Here is a 25,675-nt window from a genome sequence, read left to right on the forward strand (position 1 = left end):
CCAGCCAGCCCCCGCCCTCAGCGGAAGTCGCGGTGACGTAGAGGGGGGGCGGGGCGAGGCGAAAGTATGGCGGATGCGCATCTGTGAGTCGGGTCGGCTGGAGAGAGAGAGAGAAGCAGCAGCAGCAGTAGCACAGTGAGTTGAGGATCCAGTTCTTAGCTTTCCCTTCTCAGTTCGGGTTGGTGCGGAAACCAGAGTAGCGCGGCTAGCCTGGGTCGTCTCCCGAGCCCCCGGGTGAGTCTGAACGCCTGTACGGAGGATTACTGCTCGGTCCTCCAGCGCAGTTGCCGGAGGAAAGGCCTTATTTATTTGCTGCTCTGGTGGTGGGAGGGGAGTTCTGTTTATCCAGCTCGTATTATGAGTCTCTCCTTGTGTTAGCCTGCATTTGACGTGTGTGTGAGACAGTGAATAAACCTAAGGGAGTCTTGCCTGTCGTTACCCCCCGGCTGTGAAATGGCGGCTCTGAGCCGCCCAGTGCTGTGTCGGCGTGTTTACAGCCCATACCGGCTGGAGAAAACGCCGACCCGGCGACAGAGCGATGGCGTTGGGTTTGTTGCTGGGTCTGGTTTTCAAAACTACGTGGGTCTGTGTGGAAGCCGCTGGGGCCCGGTGCTTGCTGTGGTGTACAAATGCGGAGGCCCGGCTGTTGACACGAATTGGAGTTCTCTCACAGCGGCACAGGCTGGAGGCTCAACACCGCTCAAAACAAAACAGACGCCTGCAGGGAGGGCATTACCCACGTAACGATTTCAGAGACCGAATCCAAAAGCGGTGCCCTGTAACATCTTATGATGGGCCAGGATGCAGACTGACCCAGACTGAAGCGTCAGAACTGTAGAGACGGCGAACGCCCCTTGCGCGTTTTGTTGGCGTGAATGAATGAGGGTTTTCGGTGCTCGGTTCCGTTTTGAAAGGTCTCCGTCTGCTGTGTGTGTGTGTGTGGAAGTGTTTTTTTTTGTCCAGTTCGTTGTCGCATTTCGCCGCGGACACCGACGCCGTGTGGTGTGAGTTTCGGAAACTGAAGCTGGGGCCGTAATTTTATAAACCGGCTCGGAAGCATCTGTGCGTCTCACGACAGCAGGCGTAACCGGCTCCTGTCCGGAGCTGGACCAGTCAGGATGTGCAGAATGTTACTTTCGTGGGTCAGTGCGGGGTTTTCGACTAGTTCTCGGCGGTCTTCATTTCAAATCGTTTGTGTGAACCTTCGAATTTTTGCGTTTTGGCCTCAGTTATGGCATTGTCAGCGGATTCAATGCTGATGTTTGTTGTATCAGGTAGGTACCGTTCACTGAATAAACGGGCCTGCTTGTGTTCTGTAACCGGAAGTGTCCGATATCTTCACCCCATTTCTAGTGACTCGAGCAACTTGGGTTCCTTTGCGGTAACACCACTGCACTTTCTCAAACAATAAATAGATTGCAACGTATGGGGCAAAAAAAAAAACCCGTTATAATTGCCTGAAAAATATTTTGTGCTCTGGGAGAAGTAATGCTCGTACTAACTCACTTTGAAGCCAGCTGCTAGGGTGCTCATTTCACCGGCCGTCAGCAGGGAAAAATGGAAATGTGCGTTGAGTATGTCTTTGTTGCATGAATTAAAGCACGAAGAATTGTAAGGCTGTCAGTAGTGGATACCACCAAACGCAAATGTATTCACTCTAATGGCATATTTGTCCAAACCTGCAGTGTTTTAAATTATTTGTGCTCCATTGATCTGCCTTCCTCTGTGCTAACAGTGGACACCCTGTCAATGTGTGCAGGCTCTTTTAAGCAGGAATTCCTGACCTGTCCTCCATGCAGGACGTCTGCAGCTCCGCTAGCTTCGAAAGCTAAAAACCTGGGATGTCCAGCTTCAGGAGGTCAGTAGCCTTGTGTCTGAGAATTCTCTGACCCTCCTTGTGGTTAATTACACTTAGTCTTTCTCTGTACTGCTTCCTTTTATAACGAGTGACTGTCTGGGAGACTTCCAGAATCTTTGAGGAACTACTGGGTGTCCAATGAGCAGCACAGTATGACATTTATTTTTGCCATTTGCAGAAGGTAAATAAATCTGGACATTGTATCTTTAGAAAAATACCCAGTCACTGTGGACAGATATGGTTTGGCAATATCCACTACTGAACTGAAAGTTGTTTTTTTTTCCCCACAGTTCTGCAATAAACACTGAATGTGCACTTGCATCATTTCCTAAGGCCAGCTCTGAGCTGTGTGCTGTGGGGGTAGGAATAAATTCGGAGCCAGCTGCAGTTGCTTCTGACTGTGAAGAGCCAATGTGCAGATTTTGTGACAGGAGGCTCGGGGTGTCATGTAGCAAAGCTGCAGCATTGTGGAGCAGCAAACTGTACTGAGAGATGTAGAACTTGTTTTGCGTGGGTACATGAAACTAAGTGATGGCAACAAATTTGCCATGAAGGATCATTTTTATGGCTCCTTGGTGCATTTTGATCATAAGTGGCAGAATGTGGTCGGATTTGATACCATATTTTCTCGTTGGGCATTGTGAGCTTGTTTTTACAAGGCCTTTACAGTCTGTCACTGACACAGGCAGAGCATGAACCTTCAAAACGTGAATAGATTTTGTACGCTTGTATTTAATTTAGAATTTTGAATAATGCCTGTGCTGGATTGACGCTCTTGAGTACATTCTTAAAATATCTAGACTTAGTTTCAGACGCATGCTTTTTCAGTTCATGCTGACTTGTACTACTTTGCACAACAAAGTATTTTCTGTATGCTGAGTGTTTTTGTTTTTGTCTCTTTCTAAGGGGGCTCATAGAGGATGTTTTAAATAGTGCTGCAGAACCACCCACCCTTTTTGCCACAAATGGCAATGGAAACATTTTTCTGTGCTCCTGGATTGCATGAAATGTAAAATAAAGGTGAATATTATTTAATAAAAATATGCAGTTAAATTGTGATGTATGTTTTGTTTTTTTACTCATTAATGTGTATGTGACATAATGACAATTGTAAAAAAAATAACCAAATAAAACAATTTGTCTAAATAGACAAAAAATACAACTGCAGCCAAGTCCTTGACTTAAATTTGTAATTGATCAAACATCGTTTGATTTTCAAGATTTCTTTTCCCCTTAAGTAACTTTTGAAAACCCCTGTAGTTAAAGGGCATCCTCTAGCACCCTTAAGAGCTAAAAAAAGTTCAGATCAACCCATCTATGAGGTTAGTGAAGGTTTCAGTTATGTGGCAGAGCTCAGCTGGGTTGGGGGGGGGACCCCAGACTTTTCGGTCTTTCCACTGGGATGGGGTTTGTTTTCACGCTGTGGCAAAGTGTTTCGAACGGCACCGTAGAAAACAAAATGATGGATTATGCTGGTGCAGTCTAGGCATATGGGTCAAAAGTCTGGAGTCTGCTTGTTCAGTAATAGTGCCGAGCACTGCACAGTTTCCCTTGAGATACTGTTTCTGTCTGCAGCAGCCCTCTTGCTTTGCAGGCAGCGTTTTACCAGGAATGAAGAAGGAACTTAATGTGACACTGGAACAATCTCCTCATACAGATAAGATATACTTTAAATAGAGAGCCGCTGAAAAAGTGAGTAACTTCTTTAAATCAAGATGAGTGCTAGATGGGGGGGTCTGGAGCACCTAACATCACCAGCTGTGGCGATATGTCACTGTTTCGGGAAGATAGTTTTTTTTTCTCAGTGAAGTTCCAGAACTGGTGCCTGAAAAACTAGCGATGATTGAAGAGGAGCAACGGGCTTCTTAGTGAATGTCAACAAGATTTACTTACTACACTCGCGTCTGACTGTGATTACGTGTGACTGACGGTCATTGTATTTGGCTTGCTGCACATATAAACTGGAGTTTGTTTCTCAGTGTAATTCAGCGATGCACGGTTGTGATGCACAGTCGTCTACAGCTCCAAGTGTATCAAACTGTTCTGTATTTCTGCATCAACCTTTTGGGAATACAGTGATTAGTACAAAAACATCAAGCTTCTCAAGCTTTAATTGCAGGTTTTGGGGATCTGTTTGTTCGGTGGGCTGGAACAAGTTCGTCTTGTTGAGTAAACATTGTCATCGTTTGTAAACCCTCTTCTTTTACAGTTCGGACGCCCGTGGAACAGTGCGCATTGGTGAGCGCACACCCCACCCCGGTCGAAAGTCCGCTCGGCTTTTACGCTCGCAGTCCTTGGGTGAGCCACTCGCTGCCCCTGCCATGATGGGGCCCCGGCGGAAATCCACCAGGACGCTGAACACGGGAGGAGCGGCGGCCGACCCCCTCCGGCAGCAGGAGCCCAAGGACTACATCAACGAGCTCTCCCACGAAGTGCTCTGCCACATCTTCCGGTCAGCCCCGCGTCTACGCTTCAGAAAGCCGTAGTACCTTTTGAAGGGGAACGGCGGTCCCAATTTCTCAGACCGGTTATTAAATCCCGCATTGACATTATTGGGGAAAATTTGACGAATTTCGAATTAAGCACAACATCACGGATTTTGTGAGAACACTGCAAGTCGCCGTGTTGTTGTAAACCTCTGGTCTCCCAACGGGATTCCCCATGAATTGCGGGATGAATTGCGGCCCTTCCTGCTCACTAGTTATTGTCATGATTAATGCGGTGTATGAGGGAATTAGTACAGATTGTGCAGGAGATATTTCACCAGAGAAATGTTCCAAAATGTTCTGCATGTAGAGTTAAATTTGTCAGCAGAACCATCAAGAGCGATATTTCTATTGGATTGGATTCTTTCTAACACTAAAATACACAAATAGCGTTGCAGTTCCCCTTTAACATCTTTTCCCTACATCCTCTGTTCAACTTTTGCCTTTTTATGTAGAAGAGAACTTGCAAAATCTATGCACTGCGATCATTAATCAGTGCTTTTTTTTAAGGGGGTTGTACAGTGCTGACTTATTAGAAGGCTGTAATTTAAGCAGGGTCGAATGGAACTGGGAATGTCTTCAGGGAGGTGGTGTCATGCCGCGTTCTTCTCTCTGCACAGGTACCTGCCTATGCAGGACATCATGTGTATGGAGTGCCTGTCTCGGAAACTGCGGGAGGCCGTGACTCTGTACCTGCGTGTGGTCAAGGTGGTTGACCTGTGCGCTGGGCGCTGGTGGGAGTACATGCCTTCAGGTAGGCAGGGAGAGTTTTCATGCTTCACCCACATTGAGTGCCCATAATAGCAGCGCTGCCAGTGCCCACTTGGCCATTCTAGTCACTATAAACAGCAATAGGCCTGACAAAGGCATAGAACATGCTAGTGTTTAACAGCTCTACTGTGAATGTAAACCTGGCTCTTCTGGACTTGTAACCCATCACTGGTAAAAAGTATAAGACAATCATGTCTAGAATTCTTTAAATAAGTAATAAAAAATAAACTAAATGTTATTTCCAAGACTTTAAAACTTTAGAGTCTTGGAAAGTATGAGATTTCTTTTTGTCAAGTTTCAGTTTTTTGTGGTTTCTTGGTTTTAGCAGGAGTTTGCCCTAAAAAGCTGCACAAAAGAAAAAATAAATAGTATTTAAAAAAACATTTTGAAGTCTAAAGAGTCTGAGGGGTGTTGAGGAAGGCGACGGGCGGCCTGTTCTGATGGCCAATGTGGTTCGGTAGGGTTTACAGACTCCAGCTTCATGATGCTGCTGAAGAAGATGCCAGACCTGGAGCAGCTGTACGGGCTGCACCCCCGGTACCTGGAGCGGCGAAGAGTGCGAGGGCACGAGGCCTTCAGCATCCCAGGAGTCCTGGAGGCCCTGCAGGCCTGTCCCAACCTGCTGGTGAGCCAGGGGAGCTGGAGTTGGGCCCCGGATCGTCACTTCTGTGTGCCTGGCTCAGGGAGTTGCCATGGAGAATGGGCGGCCAGTCCACTCGCAGGTTCAGGAGATCTATGGAAAGTTCTCCCCTCCCCAGAGTTGGTGATGATTCGGTTCGGTCATGTGTGATATTCCATCAAAAGTCAGGGTTCTGGAAAAGTGTTCATCTTGGCCAGTAACGTACGCGATGACATAATGCCACAATCATTTAAAACTAGTTTTAAACACATAATTTGTTTAATATGTTCGATAATTAAACAGCAGTCTAAAACAAAAATATAGACAAACTTTAAGGGCTGGATTTAGTGAGCACCGTTTCAGACTCATTAACGTCTTTTGGTGATACCTTATGAGTCTCTGCGTCACCTATTCATCTATCGTTCTTTGGAATACCCTGCATGCAATTTTCCATGGAGTGATATAAGAGTGATCCTGGTCGTTTCACAGTGCGAGTGTGTCCTGTTCTCTTACCAGGGAGTAGAAACGTCTCATCTGGAGCTGGTGGAGGCCATCTGGAACTACATGCCTCAAGTTCACATCCTGGGGAAGTTTCGCAACCGGAATGGAGCTTTTCCCATCCCCCCTGAAAACAAGCTCACTATTCCCGTCGCAGCCAAAATCCAGACCCTGCACCTTGTTGGTATGTAAAGTGGGAGGGCTTGACTGGAAATGGGAGGGTTGTTGACCCGGTCTGACTTTTTTTTTAGTCACAGCTCACTGGTTTTGCAAGTAAGCTTTTTCATGGCCTTTAAGATAAGCTACAGTCTGTGAATCTCATCTTCTAGTTGTTGTCCGGTGAAGTCCCACACAGAAAATCTCAAAACATTGTTTCCTCTCAATTGCATGTCCTGTTTTGAGTGCTGTGTTGAGTTCTTACTGTACAGTGTGTGCATACTATAGATGCAACACAGCAAGACGTTAAAATGAGAATATTCTCAGAAGTACTGCCTTGGAAAGAGTGTCAAAAACAAAGGCTTCAAACTTGTGAAGAAAAACCTCTACACCAGAGCGAAAGTAGATGCTACAGTTCCAATAAAACCCGTGAGAGCAGTAATGGCAAAACAAGTCTGGTCATCTATTAACAGCGTTTTAAAGATTAGCTCAAGAGGAAGGTGCATTGATTTTTTTTGCATGGGGTTTTGCATCAGTGTTTTTCTACTCCGCTGTGTGTTGCCGAGTCAGCAGGCATAAAAATGAGTAAACTGATCAGAAACTGCGTTCATGTCTGGAGCACTGATATACGCAGCTAACAGCGTGTTGTGTGCTTTTGCCCTGCAGGTGTTAACGTTCCAGAGATCCCCTGCATCTCCATGCTGAGGCATCTCTACCTGAAGTGGGTCCGCCTCACAAAGCCCCAGCCTTTCAAAGACTTCCTTTGCGTCAGCCTGCGCACCTTCGTCATGCGGAACTGTGCAGGTGCCTCTCACTGCTGCTCTCTTTAAGCGTCCCCGTGTATCTCTGGATCTGAATTCATAGGGCCCACATCAGAGCCTTAGAGGTCTGTAAGCATCAGCCTTCAAGAGAGGTTTGGTTGGGAATTTCGAAATGTAATAAAGTAGTATCGAGTTTATTTTCTGGAAGGGAAATAGTAGGTGCTTCCAAGAAGGGTTTTGTGTGACACAACCAAACCGTGCTGTAGATGCACCCTGGTAAAATTCTGCAGAGTGAATGAGTCTGGTCTTAGATAAGCGAGCTTCTGTTACTTTGGCGAGCATGACGAGTCAGGAGATGACCTTCGTTAGGTCCTGACGTCTCCGTCATGTCCGGTTCCTGGCGTGATTTGTCCCGCGATGATGTGCCCGCAGGTCCCACAAACTCGCTGAAGTACGTGCCTCTGGTGACGGGCCTGGCGTCGGCGAGGAACCTGGAGCAGCTGGAGCTGGTGAGGGTGCCCTTTCTGGGGGGGCTGATCCAGCACGTGGTGGAGGACAGCTGGAGGTCAGGTAAGGGAGTGAGCGGGCGGGACCAGGGGGGCTTCTTGTGCTTTTACTTAAAGCTAACGCTAACCCAACATTCCCTTGTGTCGCCTGGACTTACCACCGTGTTCTGTTCCAGGGGGGTTTCGCAATTTGCACACTATTGTGTTTGGTGCCTGCAAGAATGCACTAGAGGTTGACCTGGGCTACCTCATCATCACCGCGGCTCGCAGGTGAGGACGCTGTGGAGGGATGGGGTGAGGGTGAGTCCCGTCTCGGCTTCGGTAGGTCTTTTTTTCTCTGCACGTTCCATGCTTTTCAAACGTGGTCTTTTTTTTTTTACATTAAAACATTCCCCCCCCACTCAGTCTGCCTTTCCTAGTTCCTTGCACTTAAAATAAAAACATCCTGTTAGTGTGAGTCGGCTGACACTACCCATGTAGTGTTGTCTGATCTTGGTGTGAGAACAGTTCCCCGTGTGGTTGTGTTTGTCACCCACCTGTAATCTTGTGCACTGGAACCAAGATGATGGTCCCTGTTAAAAGTCCTAGGGATACCGGACACCAAACCCTGTTGCACATACACAGCTTCCCTCATATATGACGTTGTAGTTCATTGTATCTCGATGGTGAAGGCACTTAGAACATTTTTCCCATCTACTGTAGCTCTTTTGGTCACTAGTAGGTAATACTATAACCGTAGACTATTTCAAATGAGTTCTTCACTAACATAATGTTCTAATTAATTTTTAATTAAATTCTGTCATTTTAATTATACATCTTAACGTTACGTTTGCCCCTTTTTTTTAATCTTTATATTGCTTTCCCGGTCTAGGAGATGAAAATTATAATGTCTACAAAAACGCACAAGTCTTTTTCCTCAATGAATTCTTCAAGCTCAGTGTTTGTGTTTGCTTCCTGTATGTAACACTCTGCCCAGTCCTGAATTCTGTCTAGATTCTTTTAAATTTCTATTGCAGCTTCTGCAGTGTTTGGTACTCCTCCTATTTTGGCATTGTAGCTTCACTAATTTACTCATTGTGGAGAACCTAGAGCAGCGGTCCTTATACAGATTCCTGTGGTACACAGTCATTCGCGGTTTATCGTGAATGATATATTGGGGTTTTATTGCTCTCTGAGTAACCAGGTTCCCTATCACAAGTACATATGGAAACAATACGGGACACCTATTAGTTATCTGTCTCAACACTAAAATAGATTGCATTGCATGAAATCTGAAAAGACCCCCCGATATCTGTCTTTCAGACTGCATGAAGTTCGAATCCAGCCTTCCTTAACCAAAGACGGGGTTTTTTCTGCACTGAAAATGGCAGAACTGGAGTTCCCCCAGTTTGAAACATTGCACCTTGGATATGTTGACGAATTCTTGTTGCAGTGTAAGTGCTTGTTCTTGGATGCCGCCTTTGGGCGATGTACGATCCGCTACATTGGCTGCAGAGGGCTGAAAATGTCTAAAGTTGGCCTCTTTTTGTTCACTTGCAGGTAAAATGAGCCATTCTGACCTGGTGAAGTATGGCTTGGCAGATGTTATTGAGAACCCAGGCATCATCACTGACATAGGGATGAAAGCTGTCAATGAAGTCTTCTCCTCCATCAAGTATCTTGTCATCTACAACTGTCCTCATCTCCACAACCCTCACAATTGGATCACAGGTATTCCTACTCACCCTACTGGATTCCTGTAGCATCCTACTACTGGAATCCTCTCTCTTAGGGCTCTTTCCTTGGGCATGGTGCTCTGTGAGCTGGGATGCGCTCTGTAGAATACTTATGTAAAGCATTAATGCATGCATGCATGTGTGTAGCTGCATCTGGATAGCAGAACAAAGCTTGATTTTAATACGCAAGCCTCCTTGCACAGCCATGAGTCAGTAGACAGATGAATCGGGTAAAAAAAACATGTATATAAAACAAAATAAGGAATATTAAAAAATAAGTTTCTTCCTTGGGTACTGTTTTACTTATGAATCGCGTTAACATGTTCCTTAATCTCATGTGAGATCAAATGTAATGCAACATGGTGGTGGCACAGCTAGGTCCAGGCAGGCGTCGTCCTTGGTGTTGTCACACACGTTTGTGTTGTCCCTTCAGATCACTCCCGCTGGAGCCGACTGGTGGACCTTACGCTAGTGCGTTGCCACGCCATCAAGCTGGAGTCTTTCAGCCAGTTCGTCGAGTTGCTGCCCAGTCTGGAGTTCATCTCCCTGGACCAGATGTTTAGAGAGCCTCCCAAGGTATGCTTCTCCCCTTGTCCGCTTTCTAGGCGGCCAGAAAGGCTGGGTGTTTCCAGGCGGGTTCACGTGCATTTGCACAACGTGGGTGAAGTCGTTTTAATATTGCGTTCACCCCTGTTCGTCGGGGTGAACAGGGGTCCACACACTCCCACCAGTTACCACCCCTTCAGCTCATTCAGACCCGCCGGATCACGATCTTCTCAACTTCTGAAGGTGACGGCTTTGAAGCCGTCGACAAAAAAGAAGGTTTTGCCCAGTGGTCCTCAATTCTGGTCCTGGTGACACCCCCACACCTGCTGGATTTGGTTCCAGCCGAGCCCCCTGTGGCACAATCAAACCCTTCGTTGACTTAATAATAAGGTTGGCGTTTACTGTTTGCTCCCGGCTCTGCGGCTAAAAACGCAAAGCAAATATTCCAGTGAAGCGACGTCTTAGATCAGTCAAGGCTTCAATGATCTAATGAAGGAGGGGTGGAATGAAACCTTGCAGTGTGTGGGTCACTGGTACCAGGTTCGGGAACCAGTGGGTTAAAACAAAGAGGTTGAACCGGCTGAGAGGTCGGGATCTTAAAGCCGTGAATCCCCGTACGGGGTCGGCTCGCGCTTTCCATTCACGCCATTTGTCCGGGTCGTCTCCGGCAGGGCTGCGCCCGCGTGGGCCTGAGTGCGGGCACGGGGATCGGCGTGTCCTCCGCTCTCGTCAGCAACCAGAACTCCAACAACGACAACGACAACAACAACCATCAGAACAACAACGCCAACGTCCCCCCGCACCACAACGAGAACGGGGAGGACGCGGGGGGAGCGGAGAGGGCCGTCCCCGAGCAGCGGATTAACGCTGAAGGTACGGCAGGCGCTATTGGGCTGTAACGCCAATTCTAATAATAATAATAATAATAATGTTTCTTTATTAGCCCTATACAATTTCTTGCATTAGGAATTCGTCTTTTCGCATACCCCAGCTTTTCTCCATGAGACACAGGCACACAGACAAGGAGAGAGCTTGGGGTCAGAGCGCAGGGTCAGCCATTGTACGGCGCCCCTGGAGCAGTTGGGGTTAAGGGCCTTGCTCAGGGACCCAACGGTTTAGGAATCCTCTGCCGGCTGCGGGATTTGAACCTGCAACCTTCCAGGCACAGGCGCAGATCCTTAGCCACAGAGCTACCGCTCCGCCCCAAGGGAGTCTTAAGAGGAGCATTATGGGTAGGGCTTACTTCTTAAGGAGAAACTGTTTTCCTCTCCTGCTGATTTATTACGAGAAAGCTATTGACGAAAAGGTTAGGGAAACGGTTTCTCTTGAAGAGGTATTTGTTGTATGAGCCGTCCTTTCTAAAAGAAAAAAACAGAAATGCTTAAGTATTACACTTTCTTAGCTGCTAGCTCTTCCCGAGCTGGAGCTTCACCTTGCCGACTGGAACTCTGTGTGACCGATGTGTTTAACTTTGTGTTCCACTCTTCTTTTTCGCATCCTCTGTGCAGGGACATGGCTCGCAGTGAATGTCACGTGCCGTCATTCAGAAGTTTTCTTTTATGTGTCTCTAAACCATTCATCTCTGTTAGTTTGTTGTTTTTTTTAATTGTTGGACAAGTACCTGTTCCGGCCATCAGAATATTTTAGGGTAGGATGGAAACCGCAGTGTTGTCTGGGACAGGAGAATCACTGGTCCTCTTAAATATATGCCCTAAGTGCATCAAAGTCTACAGCACGCAGTTCCTGTTACTGGTGCAGTTGAGTGCAATTCTTCTGTAGATCTCTATCTGACGGCTGACTCGGGATTTCTCTGCTTGTTCTCATCTGGGCACAGACATCAATGATGCGGAGGAAGTGGCGCAGGACAACGTGGACGCCGAAGCTGGGATTGTGCTGGTCGAGCCGGAGGAGCCTCCTGGGCCCAGCCACGCGGTCAAGGCAGTGGAGGCTGACGAAGAACAAGCAGGTACTGTTCCCATGATGCTTTATGTTGCAGTCCTGGGGCTCTGGCCCACTTGGGCTATTTTGACTCTTTTGCTGGGGGTCTGGCCCGCTTGGGCTATTTTGACTCTTTTGCTGGGGGTCTGGCCCGCTTGGGCTGTTTTGACTCTTGTGCTGGGGGTCTGGCCCGCTTGGGCTGTTTTGACTCTTTTGCTGGGGGTCTGGCCCGCTTGGGCTATTTTGACTCTTTTGCTGGGGGTCTGGCCCGCTTGGGCTATTTTGACTCTTTTGCTGGGGGTCTGGCCCACTTGGGCTGTTTAGACTCTTTTGCTGGGGGTCTGGCCCACTTGGGCTGTTTTGACTCTTTTGCTGGGGGTCTGGCCCACTTGGGCTGTTTTGACTCTTTTGCTGGGGGTCTGGCCCACTTGGGCTGTTAAGACTCTTTTGCTGGGGGTCTGGCCCACTTGGGCTGTTTAGACTCTTTTGCTGGGGGTCTGGCCCACTTGGGCTGTTTAGACTCTTTTGCTGGGGGTCTGGCCCGCTTGGGCTGTTTTGACTCATCGGCTGGGGGTCTGGCCCGCTTGGGCTGTTTTGACTCTTTTGCTGGGGGTCTGGCCCGCTTGGGCTGTTTTGACTCTTTTGCTGGGGGTCTGGCCCACTTGGGCTGTTTTGACTCTTTTGCTGGGGATCTGGCCCACTTGGGCTGTTTTGACTCATCGGCTGGGGGTCTGGCCCACTTGGGCTGTTTTGACTCTTTTGCTGGGGGTCTGGCCCACTTGGGCTGTTTTGACTCTTTTGCTGGGGGTCTGGCCCACTTGGGCTGTTAAGACTCTTTTGCTGGGGGTCTGGCCCACTTGGGCTGTTTAGACTCTTTTGCTGGGGGTCTGGCCCGCTTGGGCTGTTTTGACTCATCGGCTGGGGGTCTGGCCCGCTTGGGCTGTTTTGACTCTTTTGCTGGGGGTCTGGCCCGCTTGGGCTGTTTTGACTCTTTTGCTGGGGGTCTGGCCCACTTGGGCTGTTTAGACTCTTTTGCTGGGGGTCTGGCCCACTTGGGCTATTTTGACTTATCGGCTGGGGGTCTGGCCCACTTGGGCTGTTTTGACTCTTTTGCTGGGGGTCTGGCCCACTTGGGCTGTTTTGACTCATCGGCTGGGGGTCTGGCCCGCTTGGGCTGTTTTGACTCTTTTGCTGGGGGTCTGGCCCACTTGGGCTATTTTGACTCTTGTGCTGGGGGTCTGGCCCGCTTGGGCTATTTTGACTCATCGGCTGGGGGTCTGGCCCACTTGGGCTGTTTTGACTCTTTTGCTGGGGGTCTGGCCCACTTGGGCTGTTTAGACTCTTTTGCTGGGGGTCTGGCCCACTTGGGCTGTTTTGACTCTTTTGCTGGGGGTCTGGCCCACTTGGGCTGTTTTGACTCTTTTGCTGGGGGTCTGGCCCGCTTGGGCTGTTTTGACTCATCGGCTTGGGGTCTGGCCCGCTTGGGCTGTTTTGACTCTTTTGCTGGGGGTCTGGCCCGCTTGGGCTGTTTTGACTCTTTTGCTGGGGGTCTGGCCCACTTGGGCTGTTTTGACTCTTTTGCTGGGGGTCTGGCCCGCTTGGGCTGTTTTGACTCTTTTGCTGGGGGTCTGGCCCGCTTGGGCTGTTTTGACTCATCGGCTGGGGGTCTGGCCCACTTGGGCTATTTTGACTCTTGTGCTGGGGGTCTGGCCCACTTGGGCTATTTTGACTCATCGGCTGGGGGTCTGGCCCACTTGGGCTGTTTTGACTCTTTTGCTGGGGGTCTGGCCCACTTGGGCTATTTTGACTCATCGGCTGGGGGTCTGGCCCACTTGGGCTGTTTTGACTCTTTTGCTGGGGGTCTGGCCCACTTGGGCTGTTTTGACTCATCGGCTGGGGGTCTGGCCCACTTGGGCTGTTTTGACTCTTTTGCTGGGGGGTCTGGCCCACTTGGGCTGTTTTGACTCTTTTGCTGGGGGGTCTGGCCCACTTGGGCTGTTTTGACTCTTTTGCTGGGGGTCTGGCCCACTTGGGCTGTTTTGACTCTTTTGCTGGGGGTCTGGCCCACTTGGGCTGTTTAGACTCTTTTGCTGGGGGTCTGGCCCACTTGGGCTTTTTTGACTCTTTTGCTGGGGGTCTGGCCCACTTGGGCTATTTTGACTCTTTTGCTGGGGGTCTGGCCCACTTGGGCTGTTTTGACTCTTTTGCTGGGGGTCTGGCCCGCTTGGGCTGTTTTGACTCTTTTGCTGGGGGTCTGGCCCACTTGGGCTATTTTGACTCATCGGCTGGGGGTCTGGCCCACTTGGGCTGTTTTGACTCTTGTGCTGGGGGTCTGGCCCACTTGGGCTGTTTTGACTCTTTTGCTGGGGGTCTGGCCCACTTGGGCTATTTTGACTCATCGGCTGGGGGTCTGGCCCACTTGGGCTATTTTGACTCTTTTGCTGGGGGTCTGGCCCACTTGGGCTTTTTTGACTCTTTTGCTGGGGGTCTGGCCCACTTGGGCTATTTTGACTCTTTTGCTGGGGGTCTGGCCCACTTGGGCTGTTTTGACTCTTTTGCTGGGGGTCTGGCCCACTTGGGCTGTTTTGACTCTTGTGCTGGGGGTCTGGCCCACTTGGGCTATTTTGACTCTTTTGCTGGGGGTCTGGCCCGCTTGGGCTGTTTTGACTCTTTTGCTGGGGGTCTGGCCCGCTTGGGCTGTTTTGACTCTTTTGCTGGGGGTCTGGCCCACTTGGGCTGTTTTGACTCATCGGCTAGGGGTCTGGCCCACTTGGGCTATTTTGACTCTTGTGCTGGGGGTCTGGCCCACTTGGGCTGTTTTGACTCTTGTGCTGGGGGTCTGGCCCACTTGGGCTGTTTTGACTCTTGTGCTGGGGGTCTGGCCCACTTGGGCTGTTTTGACTCATCGGCTGGGGGTCTGGCCCACTTGGGCTATTTTGACTCTTTTGCTGGGGGTCTGGCCCACTTGGGCTGTTTTGACTCTTTTGCTGGGGGTCTGGCCCACTTGGGCTATTTTGACTCATCGGCTGGGGGTCTGGCCCACTTGGGCTATTTTGACTCTTTTGCTGGGGGTCTGGCCCACTTGGGCTATTTTGACTCTTTTGCTGGGGGTCTGGCCCACTTGGGCTATTTTGACTCATCGGCTGGGGGTCTGGCCCACTTGGGCTATTTTGACTCTTGTGCTGGGGGTCTGGCCCACTTGGGCTGTTTTGACTCTTGTGCTGGGGGTCTGGCCCACTTGGGCTGTTTTGACTCATCGGCTGGGGGTCTGGCCCACTTGGGCTATTTTGACTCTTGTGCTGGGGGTCTGGCCCACTTGGGCTGTTTTGACTCTTTTGCTGGGGGTCTGGCCCACTTGGGCTGTTTTGACTCATCGGCTGGGGGTCTGGCCCACTTGGGCTATTTTGACTCTTGTGCTGGGGGTCTGGCCCACTTGGGCTGTTTTGACTCTTGTGCTGGGGGTCTGGCCCACTTGGGCTGTTTTGACTCATCGGCTGGGGGTCTGGCCCACTTGGGCTGTTTTGACTCTTTTGCTGGGGGTCTGGCCCACTTGGGCTATTTTGACTCATCGGCTGGGGGTCTGGCCCACTTGGGCTATTTTGACTCTTTTGCTGGGGGTCTGGCCCACTTGGGCTATTTTGACTCATCGGCTGGGGGTCTGGCCCACTTGGGCTATTTTGACTCTTGTGCTGGGGGTCTGGCCCACTTGGGCTGTTTTGACTCTTGTGCTGGGGGTCTGGCCCACTTGGGCTGTTTTGACTCATCGGCTGGGGGTCTGGCCCACTTGGGCTATTTTGACTCTTGTGCTGGGGGTCTGGCCCACTTGGGCTGTTTTGACTCTTTTGCTGGGGGTCTGGCCCACTTGGGCTGTTTTGACTCATCGGCTGGGGGTCTGGCCCACTTGGGCTGTTTTGACTCTTTTGCTGGGGGTCTGGCCCACTTGGGCTGTTTTGACTCTTTTGCTGGGGGTCTGGCCCACTTGGGCTGTTTTGACTCATCGGCTGGGGGTCTGGCCCACTTGGGCTGTTTTGACTCTTTTGCTGGGACTCTGGCCCGCTTGGGCTGTTTTGACTCTTTTGCTGGGACTCTGGCCTGCTTGGGCTGTTTTGACTCTTTTTCTCTCCTTTTCTCTCTCGCAGGTCCCAGTGGAGTGCAGCCAGCCGTAAAAAAGCCGCCCATCGTGGTTTTCGACTCGGACAGTGAGGACGAGGAGGAGGGGGACCGGATGGCAGCACCCACCCCTCTTGAACCTGGGTACCGGGAGGATGGAGAGAAGATCATGGACACGGAGGAGCCAGTTGGGCACAGCAGTGAGTCTTCACAGTAGTCAGGCGCACATCAGACATTGTCTTGTGTCAAATTAATGATCAAATCACATTAATAATTCCTTCCTGCAGAGATGCAAGATTTCCTTTTGCCAGCTGCTTCTGCTATGTTATTGAAATTGTTACGACTACCAGAATAGAATTTCGTCCTCAGTCAAGTGTAAAAATATTTTAAAATTTCGACTTTTTATTTCTGACAAGTTTTAACTTGTCATACAGCTGCTACTAATGTGATGCATAAATGTCAGGTCACCCCCCTCTGCAGTCTGGAAATGTAAATCGGAGGAGTCCTCCACTGGCAAGAGAATGGCGCTCTGGGCCCAGATCCCGAATAGTGACTGGGATCGAATCCTGGGAGGGGCAGAACAGGTCCACTGTCCTCACTGGTAGTGTTGGAAATTCTCTGTGGCTCATCGTCACTGGAGAGCTCTGTTCTGTCTTGGGAGTTTCAGTGTGCGTGCTCGGAGCCTGCCAGCAATCGGGATCGCATCCCAGTCCCTGCGCTCCTCACACTTACCCACAGCTGATTCCCAGAATCCACTGACAGGCCAGTGGTTGCTCTGACACCCTTGGTTGTTTTGTCTGCCTTTCGCAGGACACTGGTGAATTTATTTGTGTGGTTTATGGGTCCTAAAGCCCCAGTGTAGTGGCGGGGACACTACACTGTAAACAGGCGCCGTCCTCCGGGTGAGACGTAAAACCGAGGTCCTGACTCTCTGTCATCATTTTAAAATCCCGGGGGGGGTTCTCGAAAAGAGTAGGGGTGTTACCCCGGTATACCCTGGGGTAAACCCTGGATGAAATTTCCCCCTGGCCTTTACCTATCATGGCCTCTTAGTAATCCCCATCTCTGAACTGGCTTCCCCGCTCTGCTCTCCTCCTCACTGAGAGCTGGTGTGTGTGAGAGGACTGGACGTCATCCAGGTGGGTGCTTTGAGTGGAAGGAACTATTAATTATTATTAGTTTATATGTACGTGGCAAGCCATGTAGGCTTCTTACTTACATGTGTTTTACAGATCCAGATTTGAGATTTTTTGAATGTGTGACTGCAGCTCCTGAAGAAGCTGTACCTGCTACAAGCTCATGGCTCTGTGGCTGTGTTCCCCTGCTCTAACCCCCCCCCCCCCCCCCCCCCAGGTAAAGGGAAGACCCCTCTGCGCCGGCGCGGGCCGCCCCCGCAGGAGCCGCGCTGCGAGAAGGGCTGCCAGGTCACCAGCGAGCAGATCAAGGCCGACATGAAGGCAGCCAGCGAGACACCGGAGCGCGGGGCGGCGCGGGGCTCGGGCTGCGCAGCCGGGGGCTGCGTCTGCTCCATCCGCTGGAGGGACGACTCCAGCAGGGAAGAGGGGGCGGGGGCGGCCGGCAGCGAGGGGGCGGTGCGGACGCGCTGCACCTGCAACAGGACCCGTCCCGCGGCGGAGGCGAGGGCCAGGCCCGCCTCCCAGCTGCCCCCGCGGCCCCGCGGCCCTGACACGGGGGCCACGCCCAGGAAAGCAGGACCGAACCCCGGGCCGCCCCCCTCAGGGCCGGGGGAGGCAGGCTCCGAGGCCCCCGCCAGGACCCGGTGTGTGTTGGAGCCGCACGCCGATGGCCGGGAGAGGACGGGCGGCAGCTCCAGTTCCTCAGAGGATGGCAGTCATACTGGGCCGCAGGACAGCAGAGCCAGGGAGGGGGGTCACCGGCGGCCGGTCACACGGGCCAGCAGCAGGCAGTCCTGCGTCCCTCTGGTCTCCGAGTCAGGTAAGCTCTGCGGAGTTCGGGTGTTTGAATGTGTCACGTCGGTGCCTGATTCTCTGAAGGCAGAAAGCGTTTTTCTGCTTGTGAACTACCGCGCCTCTTGACTTGCAGAACTCTCCAAACCAAAACCCCGCCCAGCGGTGAAGAGGAAACGAATGGCAGACAAGTCGACGAGCACCAGCGACCCCGTCACTGAGGATGACCATGTGCAGGTCGGTACAGCTGCTCACTGTAGACAGTCCTCTCTCCTCAAAGCTTGTCCATTATCCAGCTATCCCTAACTGGATTATGGAGAGGTCATTTGTGAATGGACGTACACATCAGGACCTGTGCTTAAGGGCTTGATTACAGGAAACCTCAAATTCAAGTGCCTTTTTTTTTTTTTGACGGGCATGGGGGTCTGTCATAGTTCAGTCTTCTTTGGAAAGAAAAAAAAATCTGTCCAGATGCATTTTCCCTTAATTCGGCTGTATATGAATTAACACATCAAAGGTCAATGGGTGATGGGTAGAAAGTAAATAAGAGAACTTAAATCCTACAAATGATACATTCTGTGACATTACCTATTAATACGTAGTAAGCTCGTCTGATAAGTGGTATCTTTACTGTCTTTTTAAACTGAACGTAAATTAAGAGCATTCTATTGGTTTGTAGGTGCTGACCCTGAAATCCAAAAATCTTGTAGGAATCACACTAACAAACTGTGGAATCACTGACCTGGTGCTGAAAGAGTGCCCCAAAATGATGTTTATTCATGGTGAGTGTTCTTTTTTTTTACCTCTGTCTTTTTTCCAATGTAACGTGGAGCACAGCCCCTGAAAACATGGCAGGACCTGTTGAAGGACCAGGCACCAAACGTTGCGCACACAAACACGGCAATACCTCGAGCCATTCTCTGTTGCATTGGGAAGGCCAGATGCAGGCGCTTGCGTAAAAAAACCAAACGTTTATGTGCAAGCGTGTGGAAAAACTGAACAATGCCAGCATGGCAGGTGCTCCTCGTTTCTTAAATGTATGTCGGGCTTGCTGAATTTAGCCGGTCAAAGTCCAACTAGGTCAGGTTAGGAAATTAAGGAACAAATGAAGGTTTATTCCATGCTGAAAAGAGAAGAAAGGAAACAGTGTTTCGGCTATGGGGCCTTCTTTGGGTGTGCAAGGCTTCACAGGCGAAACATTTTCTTTTCAGCATGGAATAAACCTGTACTTGTTCCTTTTCAGCCTGCGCCTGCTGACGCAGCTCCCTACTTGAGCCAGGTTAGGAAATTGCTGTGTTCCTTCATTGCCTCCCTTGTTGCAGGTGGGGATGGGCTGGGTTAATTCGCTGGGGGCGAGACTTCCTGTCTCACCTCTCGTACGCTCGGGCTCTCTCCTCCTCCAGCCACCAGGTGCCGGGTGCTGAAGCACCTGAAGGTGGAGAGCGCCCCCATCGTGAACCGCTTCGACTACGCCCAGTGCAAGAAGCTCGACATGGAGCAGGTCCTGGACCAGATCCTGCGCATGCCCCCCGAGAGGAACCGCATCATTTACATGCGGCCCATGCAGCAGGTAGGCCCGGGGGTGACTTCGCGTGAAGCCGCGTGTCAGAGGTAACCCAGCCGAATGGCTGAGCAGCAGCACGGAGCAGTGCTCGGGGCTCTGGACTCTTCAGGGGAAGGGTGTGGGTTCGAATCCCTGGCGCGACGCGGCTGTCCTGCCCTTGAAGCAGGTGCTTTCGCACCAGATTGCTCCGCTACAACACCCAGCTGTGTCATCTAATACGCGTCAAATGTAAAAATCTTTACTGCGTGCCACACACACCTAGTGAGCCTTAAGTATTTACAGCGATAAGGCTAAACAAAGCGTTCTCCATGCAGACTGCCAAGTCTCAAGGCATTTTCTCTAAAAGGGGGGTGTCGTGAAAAGATTCAGGATTCCTTCGGAGCCGAACCGCTCAAATGGAAAGACGTGTCCAGTACTGCAAGTTTGCCTCTCAGAGGAGGGGCAGCTGAGAGAGAAAAAGAGCCTTCGTTTGACCACCCTGTCCCGCTAGGTGGACTCCCTGGCCCTGGAGAGGAAGATCTTCAGCGGGCCCTACCCCTACCACATCTGTATCATCCACGAGTTCAGCAACCCGCCCAACGTCAGGAACAAGGTGCGGGTCCGCAGCTGGATGGACACCATCGCCAATATCAACCAGTGAGTGCCTCGCCCTTCCCCTTCCAGACTCCTTTCGTACAAGAACAGATTAACATAAGAAAGGTGTCATAGTTTTTGATGGTTCTTCTTAACACCCAAGAACTTAATGTTGACAGATGAGAGGAGGCTGTCCTTTTTTGGCTTTCTGTTTTCTAACTGATCGGAGGATCGCAATCCTGCCAAGGCATCGCCATCAGTAAACTGGCTCGAACAGCCTGTTCCACATTCCCACGATCCTTTGTTTACAGAAGTGCCATTTAAATGTTAAAGAAGTGCCTACCGTTCTCGCTTTTAATGACGCGTCCCTGTGGTTTTCACTTGTGTCCTCTGGTGCTTGTTTCACTGTTGATTAAAGAAGTCCCTGCGGTTATCTTGTCGGTGCCTTTGAGATTTCTGAGTACTTGAATAAAGTCTCCACTCTTTTCTTCTCTGTTCAGTAGTGAAAGACCTCAGTTCCTTCAGACTATCAGTGTTGGACGTTCCCTTGAGCCCTGCTATTTATCTGAATTCTCTTCTATGGAGTGATTGCAGAACAGCAATATCTTTTTTGCCTCTTGGTGGCAATACTTGTACTCGGTTTTCTAAATTAGGTTGTAAAGGAATTCACAGTGGCTTTTCATACAAAATAATACCGTAATACCACACATAAATTGTAAGTTTTATTGCACTCTGTAACCATACATCTCAATAAATTTAATCCAACTTAAAATGTGAACTAGGCCAAAAAAACAACTTTATGACTAAAATTATTCTAATCTCATTATCTCATCCTTTTCTTATTCTTGTAATTATCAAATTACTTTGTTTTTTGTGTAACTTATTTTCATTAGTCTTATGTGTTAACAGTAATAGGTAAATAGTCAGTAAATCACAGGAGTTATCTGCAGAAGAAGATTAGTGCTACCAGTAGATGTCGCCCTTCTGTTGCAGTTGATCTAGCCCATTGCTTTCTTATAAACTGTTACAGATCTAACTTAAACTCTCAAAGGAACAAAATGTTAAGACTTAGCTTAATTGTCGGTATTCCAGTAGGACTCCTGCACTTTCCAATGGACGCAACCTGGAGTCAAAACGATCAGTAATCCTTGGTTAATGAAGGCATTAAGAAACTGTGTGTGCTGTTGACAGAGAGCTCATCAAGTATGAGTTCTTCCCAGAAGCCACCAGGACAGAAGAGGATGTGAAGAGGTACCCAAACTACCCATGGGGCCGGGATATCTACACTTTAGAGGGTAAGGAACTTTGGCCAATCAAAAAAAAATGTTAATAGGTGATGGCTTAGCTGTATTTGTTGCATAGCATTTCTAGGCCTCTACTTTTAGTATAGTCAGCACTATGCCTTACATAATAACAGTGTTTGGTTCGTAAGAATCATCAGTCTGTCAATGAATTAAGAGTCTGTGCTGGGTTCCCAAATTAGAAAGCAGCCAAATCATAACTGCTATGGAAATTGTAAGGCAAGAGTAACCAATCCTGGTCCTAGAAGGCCAGTGTAGTGTGCCTTCAGGTTTTCATTCCAACTTGGGTGTTAGTGGGCAACACCAGCGGTTTACTGGCTTGAAAGGACCAATTTAACTTCTCCTGGCTCTGCAGGTTCTGCTTCTTTAGGGAGGCCTGGAAAACCATACAGACACACTGGTCTTCCGTGATCATTAGATCAGGGATACCCAGTTCTGGAGTTTAAATGAAGATATGTTTCACGACTTTGAAAGTGGTTTTCTTTTGGGAGTCTGAGCGGTTTTGTTCACCACAGCTAAGTATATCATCCATATCTTTTTCTCGAGCAGGGTGCCACATCTAGTTTCCCTGATGTCATCTCTCTCTCTCCAGGTGTAGTAGATGGCGCCCCTTACTCTATGATCACTGATTTCCCCTGGCTGCGATCCCTACGCACCGCAGAGCCCAACAGCTACGCACGCTACGACTTTGAAGACGACGAGAGCAGTGAGTACGGAAATAAAGGGAAAAGAGATTCCCGACCCTCGTTGTTGGAATGACCGGCCCTCGGACAGTGTTTGTGCATGAGGTGCAATACGAAGCTCAAAAACGAGCAGACGCGAGTTTGCGGTAGCTCGGTCTTGTCGTAAGAGTGAAGGATAAATATACACAGGGCCGTTTTCTGTGCCACAGTCAGGAAGCTGATTTGTAAAAGACTCAAGCTGTAAAAGACAGAAGTAGTTAATTTTTCCCACGGCATTGCTCCTTCCTTTTAACTCTTACTGCTTTATATGCAGCTTTGTGTGGCACTGCCCCTTTGCCCCCCCCCCTGTTTGTAGTCTTGTCGCTGAAACTGGCCTGATCGCAGGCGTTTGCACAGAAGATGCACGAAAAGTAGGACACACCAGTCTGAGCGAGGGGGGCCATGCTGCTCCCATTCTGCCCTGAACCCCCCCCCCCCCCCACTGTCGTTTCTGTAGCCACTATCTATGCTCCTCGACGGAAGGGCCAGCTGTCGGCGGACATCTGCATGGAGACGATCGGGGAGGAGATCTCTGAGCTCCGGCAGACCAGGCGCGGGGTCTTCCAGAGGGTGGTGGCCATCTTCATTCACTACTGCGACGTCCGGGGAGAACCGGTCGAGGACGACTACATCTGAGCCGAGAAGCCTGGGAACGCTTCTCCCACGAGGTCTCCCGCTGCCCCGGCAGGGGTCCGGCCAGAGAGCGAGAAAGACAGGAGGGGTCGTCCCCCTTTTTCTAACTCGACCACAGACCGCAGAGCCCAAGGGGAGCCTCAGGTCTGGCAACTTGTGATGGCTGTGGACAAGGACAAATGACCTTTTTTTTCCCCCCATGATCCCCAGCGGCTATAAAAGCATAACCTAACTAAAAGGAGATTCCTACCCATATATGTATTCATTCACATTAAAACAGCCTACATTTGCCTTTTTTACCCTAAGTAGTTGGTATTCAAGAGCCCTCATTTGCAATGATTGGCTGCCCATACCAGAGTCAGATTAAGGATGTTTTTACGGCTTTCTCTGCGTACCAGCTTGCACTGAGCCCATGGAGTTCATGTTTTGACGTCAGCGTCGCATGCCGCAAAAACGAGGGGGGGGGGAGAGAGAGAGAGAGAGAGAGCACCCCAGGGACTTGAACCGAGCAGAAATGTAGGACAGGGTGGAAAAACACAGAAAGACACAAAATAAAAAGAGAAAACTTTGTGGGCATTTCAAGTACAGGGCAACGCATCCCCATCCAATATTGGTGCTGCTGCTCTTAATGCATTGTGAAGAGCATTGCAATTCTCCTTATATTTGGAGAGGAGTTGTTTGCTTCCTTTGGCATATCCAGGAGTTTGATGCTACCATGGCAAAAAGCCCTTATTCCAGAGTGGCATCGCTTCCTGACCTGCTACCTCTGGTGCTCGCAGTCCAACACAAGCATGGGAGCAGCACTTGCCTAGAAGTGTCCTTAGATCTGCTTTCTGCATGTGATGAGATCAGCTTGAATTTTATGTCGTTCTTCTGTTTTAAACTCTCTCCGCTTTTTTAGTTAGTCTTTCGCTCCCGCGGTGTGAGCAGTGGGGCAGGACGCACGTCTCTGCTGTAAGCCAGTCTTGCTCGTTCCCCTAGAAACGCAGCAAGTCCAGGAAAAGATATGTTTATGATAAAAAAACCTAATGCCCACTTTCTTGCATCGTTTTTTTTTAGTTTCTAAATTTCTCTCGCAGGTTCTCCTTCCGAAATAAAATAGAAAAAAATGCAGTCCGTTATCAGGCATCTTTTATGCACACAATCTTTTTTTTTCCTCTTTAATTGAACCCATTTTAGGAAACCAAATATAAAGCACTGCGTTGAATCAGGAGCATGGCTGGCTTTGTTTCCGACTGTGTCTCTTTCTCATCAAGAACACATCAGGCATGCAGTCTCGACATGAAAATGCCCCTCTGTGTGCGTAAAGGAGATCTCCGATCTCTCTTCTTATTGTTTTTGAATAGGAATCTGAACAAATTGGAATGATTCTTAACTGCAAGCTTTTAGTTCTTTTTGTTGCTTTTGCTGCACTTCTGAGGAGATCCATTAAGAAATACAAAGCAGTTTTTTTAAGGGTCCTCGGCACAGATGAAGCTCTAACTCCCACTCGGCTCCGACCTTCGGGTAGATGCGCAAGTACTCAGTGAGCAATGAGAGCATGATTTTGTGCACATTTCTGTGTGTGAGGCTCTGACTAGAATATAACCTACAAATGACACACTTGAAGTAGAAGACTTTCATCAAAAAGCTAAGGGTGCTGTTAAAATAAAATTTAAAAGCCGTCAGAATAAATCTTTGTAGCTTCTCAATGCTTGTTTTTTTTTACTGTTTCTTCCACTGGCCCTGAAAAGCGTCGGTGTGCTGGCAGATGCACTACCCCAGGTCGAACGGATTTCTTCAGAAACGTGTACAGGAAAACTGTACGGATAAGATAGACTAAGAGGACGTTTGTGGATTTATCTAGGATGTTTGTTATTTTAGAAAAGCAATTTTAGTTAATTAAAGCCCCAAAGAGTCAGGCATTTCACTGTTCTCCTATGCACCCAGGAAATGGGTATGTTTGACCCTGGTGCCTTTTTCTCTTTTTCGATGTGAAGTTGTCAAGTTTCATCCTGAAAATGAGATCAGTCTTTCAAGCCCAATATCTTGTGTACATTTGTCCTCCTGTGGGGCTGCTAAGTGCAGGGAAAATGTCTACTGCTATAGGATGGATTGTACACTATGTGTAATGCAATACCTTTTTCAGCTGAACTAGGTGATAATTTTCCTGCTCTGCCAATGAGCAGAATTATCAGTGGCAGTGCTGACTTTTCCCCAAGAGTTATTAACCCAACAAATCAAGTCGGCTTGCGTCAAAATGGCCTTTCCAGACAGAGGAACGCTGGTCTGCAAGTGTGAATGTTTGGCTTGTATCGGTTATTTTTACCGAAAAGGCACTTGAGGTTTCCCAGAGCAAAATCTGGTTTGGGAAAGGAAGCAGGAACCTAGTCAGTCAGATGATAAGCAAATGCTGTCCATGTAAGCCGAAGGGTACCTGGATGCTAGACCCATCCAGCACCTAGAATAGAGCAGCCCCACGTCCTGCCACACAAATCAGTGTAAATGTCTCTGGGTAAGCTCAGCGTCTTGGCTGCAGAAAAACAGAACCTGGGACAGCAAGCTGGAAGAAGTCATTATCCATCAGTGTCTGAAAAGTTACAGCACTGGAGCTACTCTTTTCAGGCTGTAGCCTCGCTCTTCCATGGCCCTGACACGAGCTTGAAAAAGTGTTCCAGGCGACGACTATGATGTGCAAAGTATTGTTTGAGCAAGAACGGAAAATGTCTTGCGTTGGTAAGAAATCTGCTCCTTTTTTTTTTGGGTGAATTCGAATCTTCTTGAGAAGTTGTGTGATGTGTAGTTTTTCTTGAAGCCAATGGCTTTTTATTCTTTTGTCTTTACTTTGTTATACAAAATTCATTTTTGTATCTACACAATACAAATTTGATTTTGACCAGACTGTAGGAAATCTAAACCTCTTCAATGTTTTGTATTCACATATATATATTTATTTCTACTTCATGTTGTATGTGTTATTTCTTAAAGTAATAAATATTTACAGTGAAAAA

The 25,675-nt window shown here is 49.1% G+C and overlaps 1 protein-coding gene and 1 pseudogene across 4 annotated transcripts; one reads left to right on the top strand and one right to left on the bottom strand.

Annotated features, from left to right (window-relative positions):
* Positions 1–70: 70 nt before the first annotated feature.
* fbxo38 (F-box protein 38) lies at positions 71–25,675 on the top strand. 4 transcript variants are annotated; one of them, XM_088933463.1, is made up of 25 exons: positions 118–234; positions 1,800–2,039; positions 2,149–2,218; positions 2,765–2,878; positions 4,068–4,310; positions 4,965–5,098; positions 5,577–5,740; positions 6,251–6,416; positions 7,055–7,192; positions 7,582–7,719; positions 7,832–7,925; positions 8,958–9,088; positions 9,195–9,365; positions 9,804–9,946; positions 10,588–10,789; positions 11,751–11,882; positions 15,994–16,164; positions 17,318–17,920; positions 18,029–18,129; positions 18,572–18,674; positions 19,296–19,462; positions 19,947–20,092; positions 21,221–21,324; positions 21,923–22,036; positions 22,510–25,675. In XM_088933463.1, exons 5-25 carry the CDS (start codon positions 4,180–4,182, stop codon positions 22,686–22,688), a joined length of 3,432 nt encoding a protein of 1,143 aa, XP_088789589.1. In that variant the 5' UTR covers positions 118–234; positions 1,800–2,039; positions 2,149–2,218; positions 2,765–2,878; positions 4,068–4,179; the 3' UTR covers positions 22,689–25,675. The 4 variants fall into 4 exon arrangements, with proteins under 4 accessions (XP_088789591.1, XP_088789593.1, XP_088789589.1 ...); XM_088933465.1 differs by lacking the exons at positions 1,800–2,039; positions 2,149–2,218 and having other exon boundaries at positions 71–135; XM_088933467.1 differs by lacking the exons at positions 1,800–2,039; positions 2,149–2,218; positions 2,765–2,878 and having other exon boundaries at positions 84–135.
* Positions 14,357–15,852, bottom strand: LOC148821353 (uncharacterized; annotated as a pseudogene).

Source organism: Atractosteus spatula, chromosome 14, assembly GCF_055471065.1.
Source record: "Atractosteus spatula isolate fAtrSpa1 chromosome 14, fAtrSpa1.hap1, whole genome shotgun sequence".
NCBI classification, from domain to species: Eukaryota; Metazoa; Chordata; class Actinopteri; order Semionotiformes; family Lepisosteidae; genus Atractosteus; species Atractosteus spatula.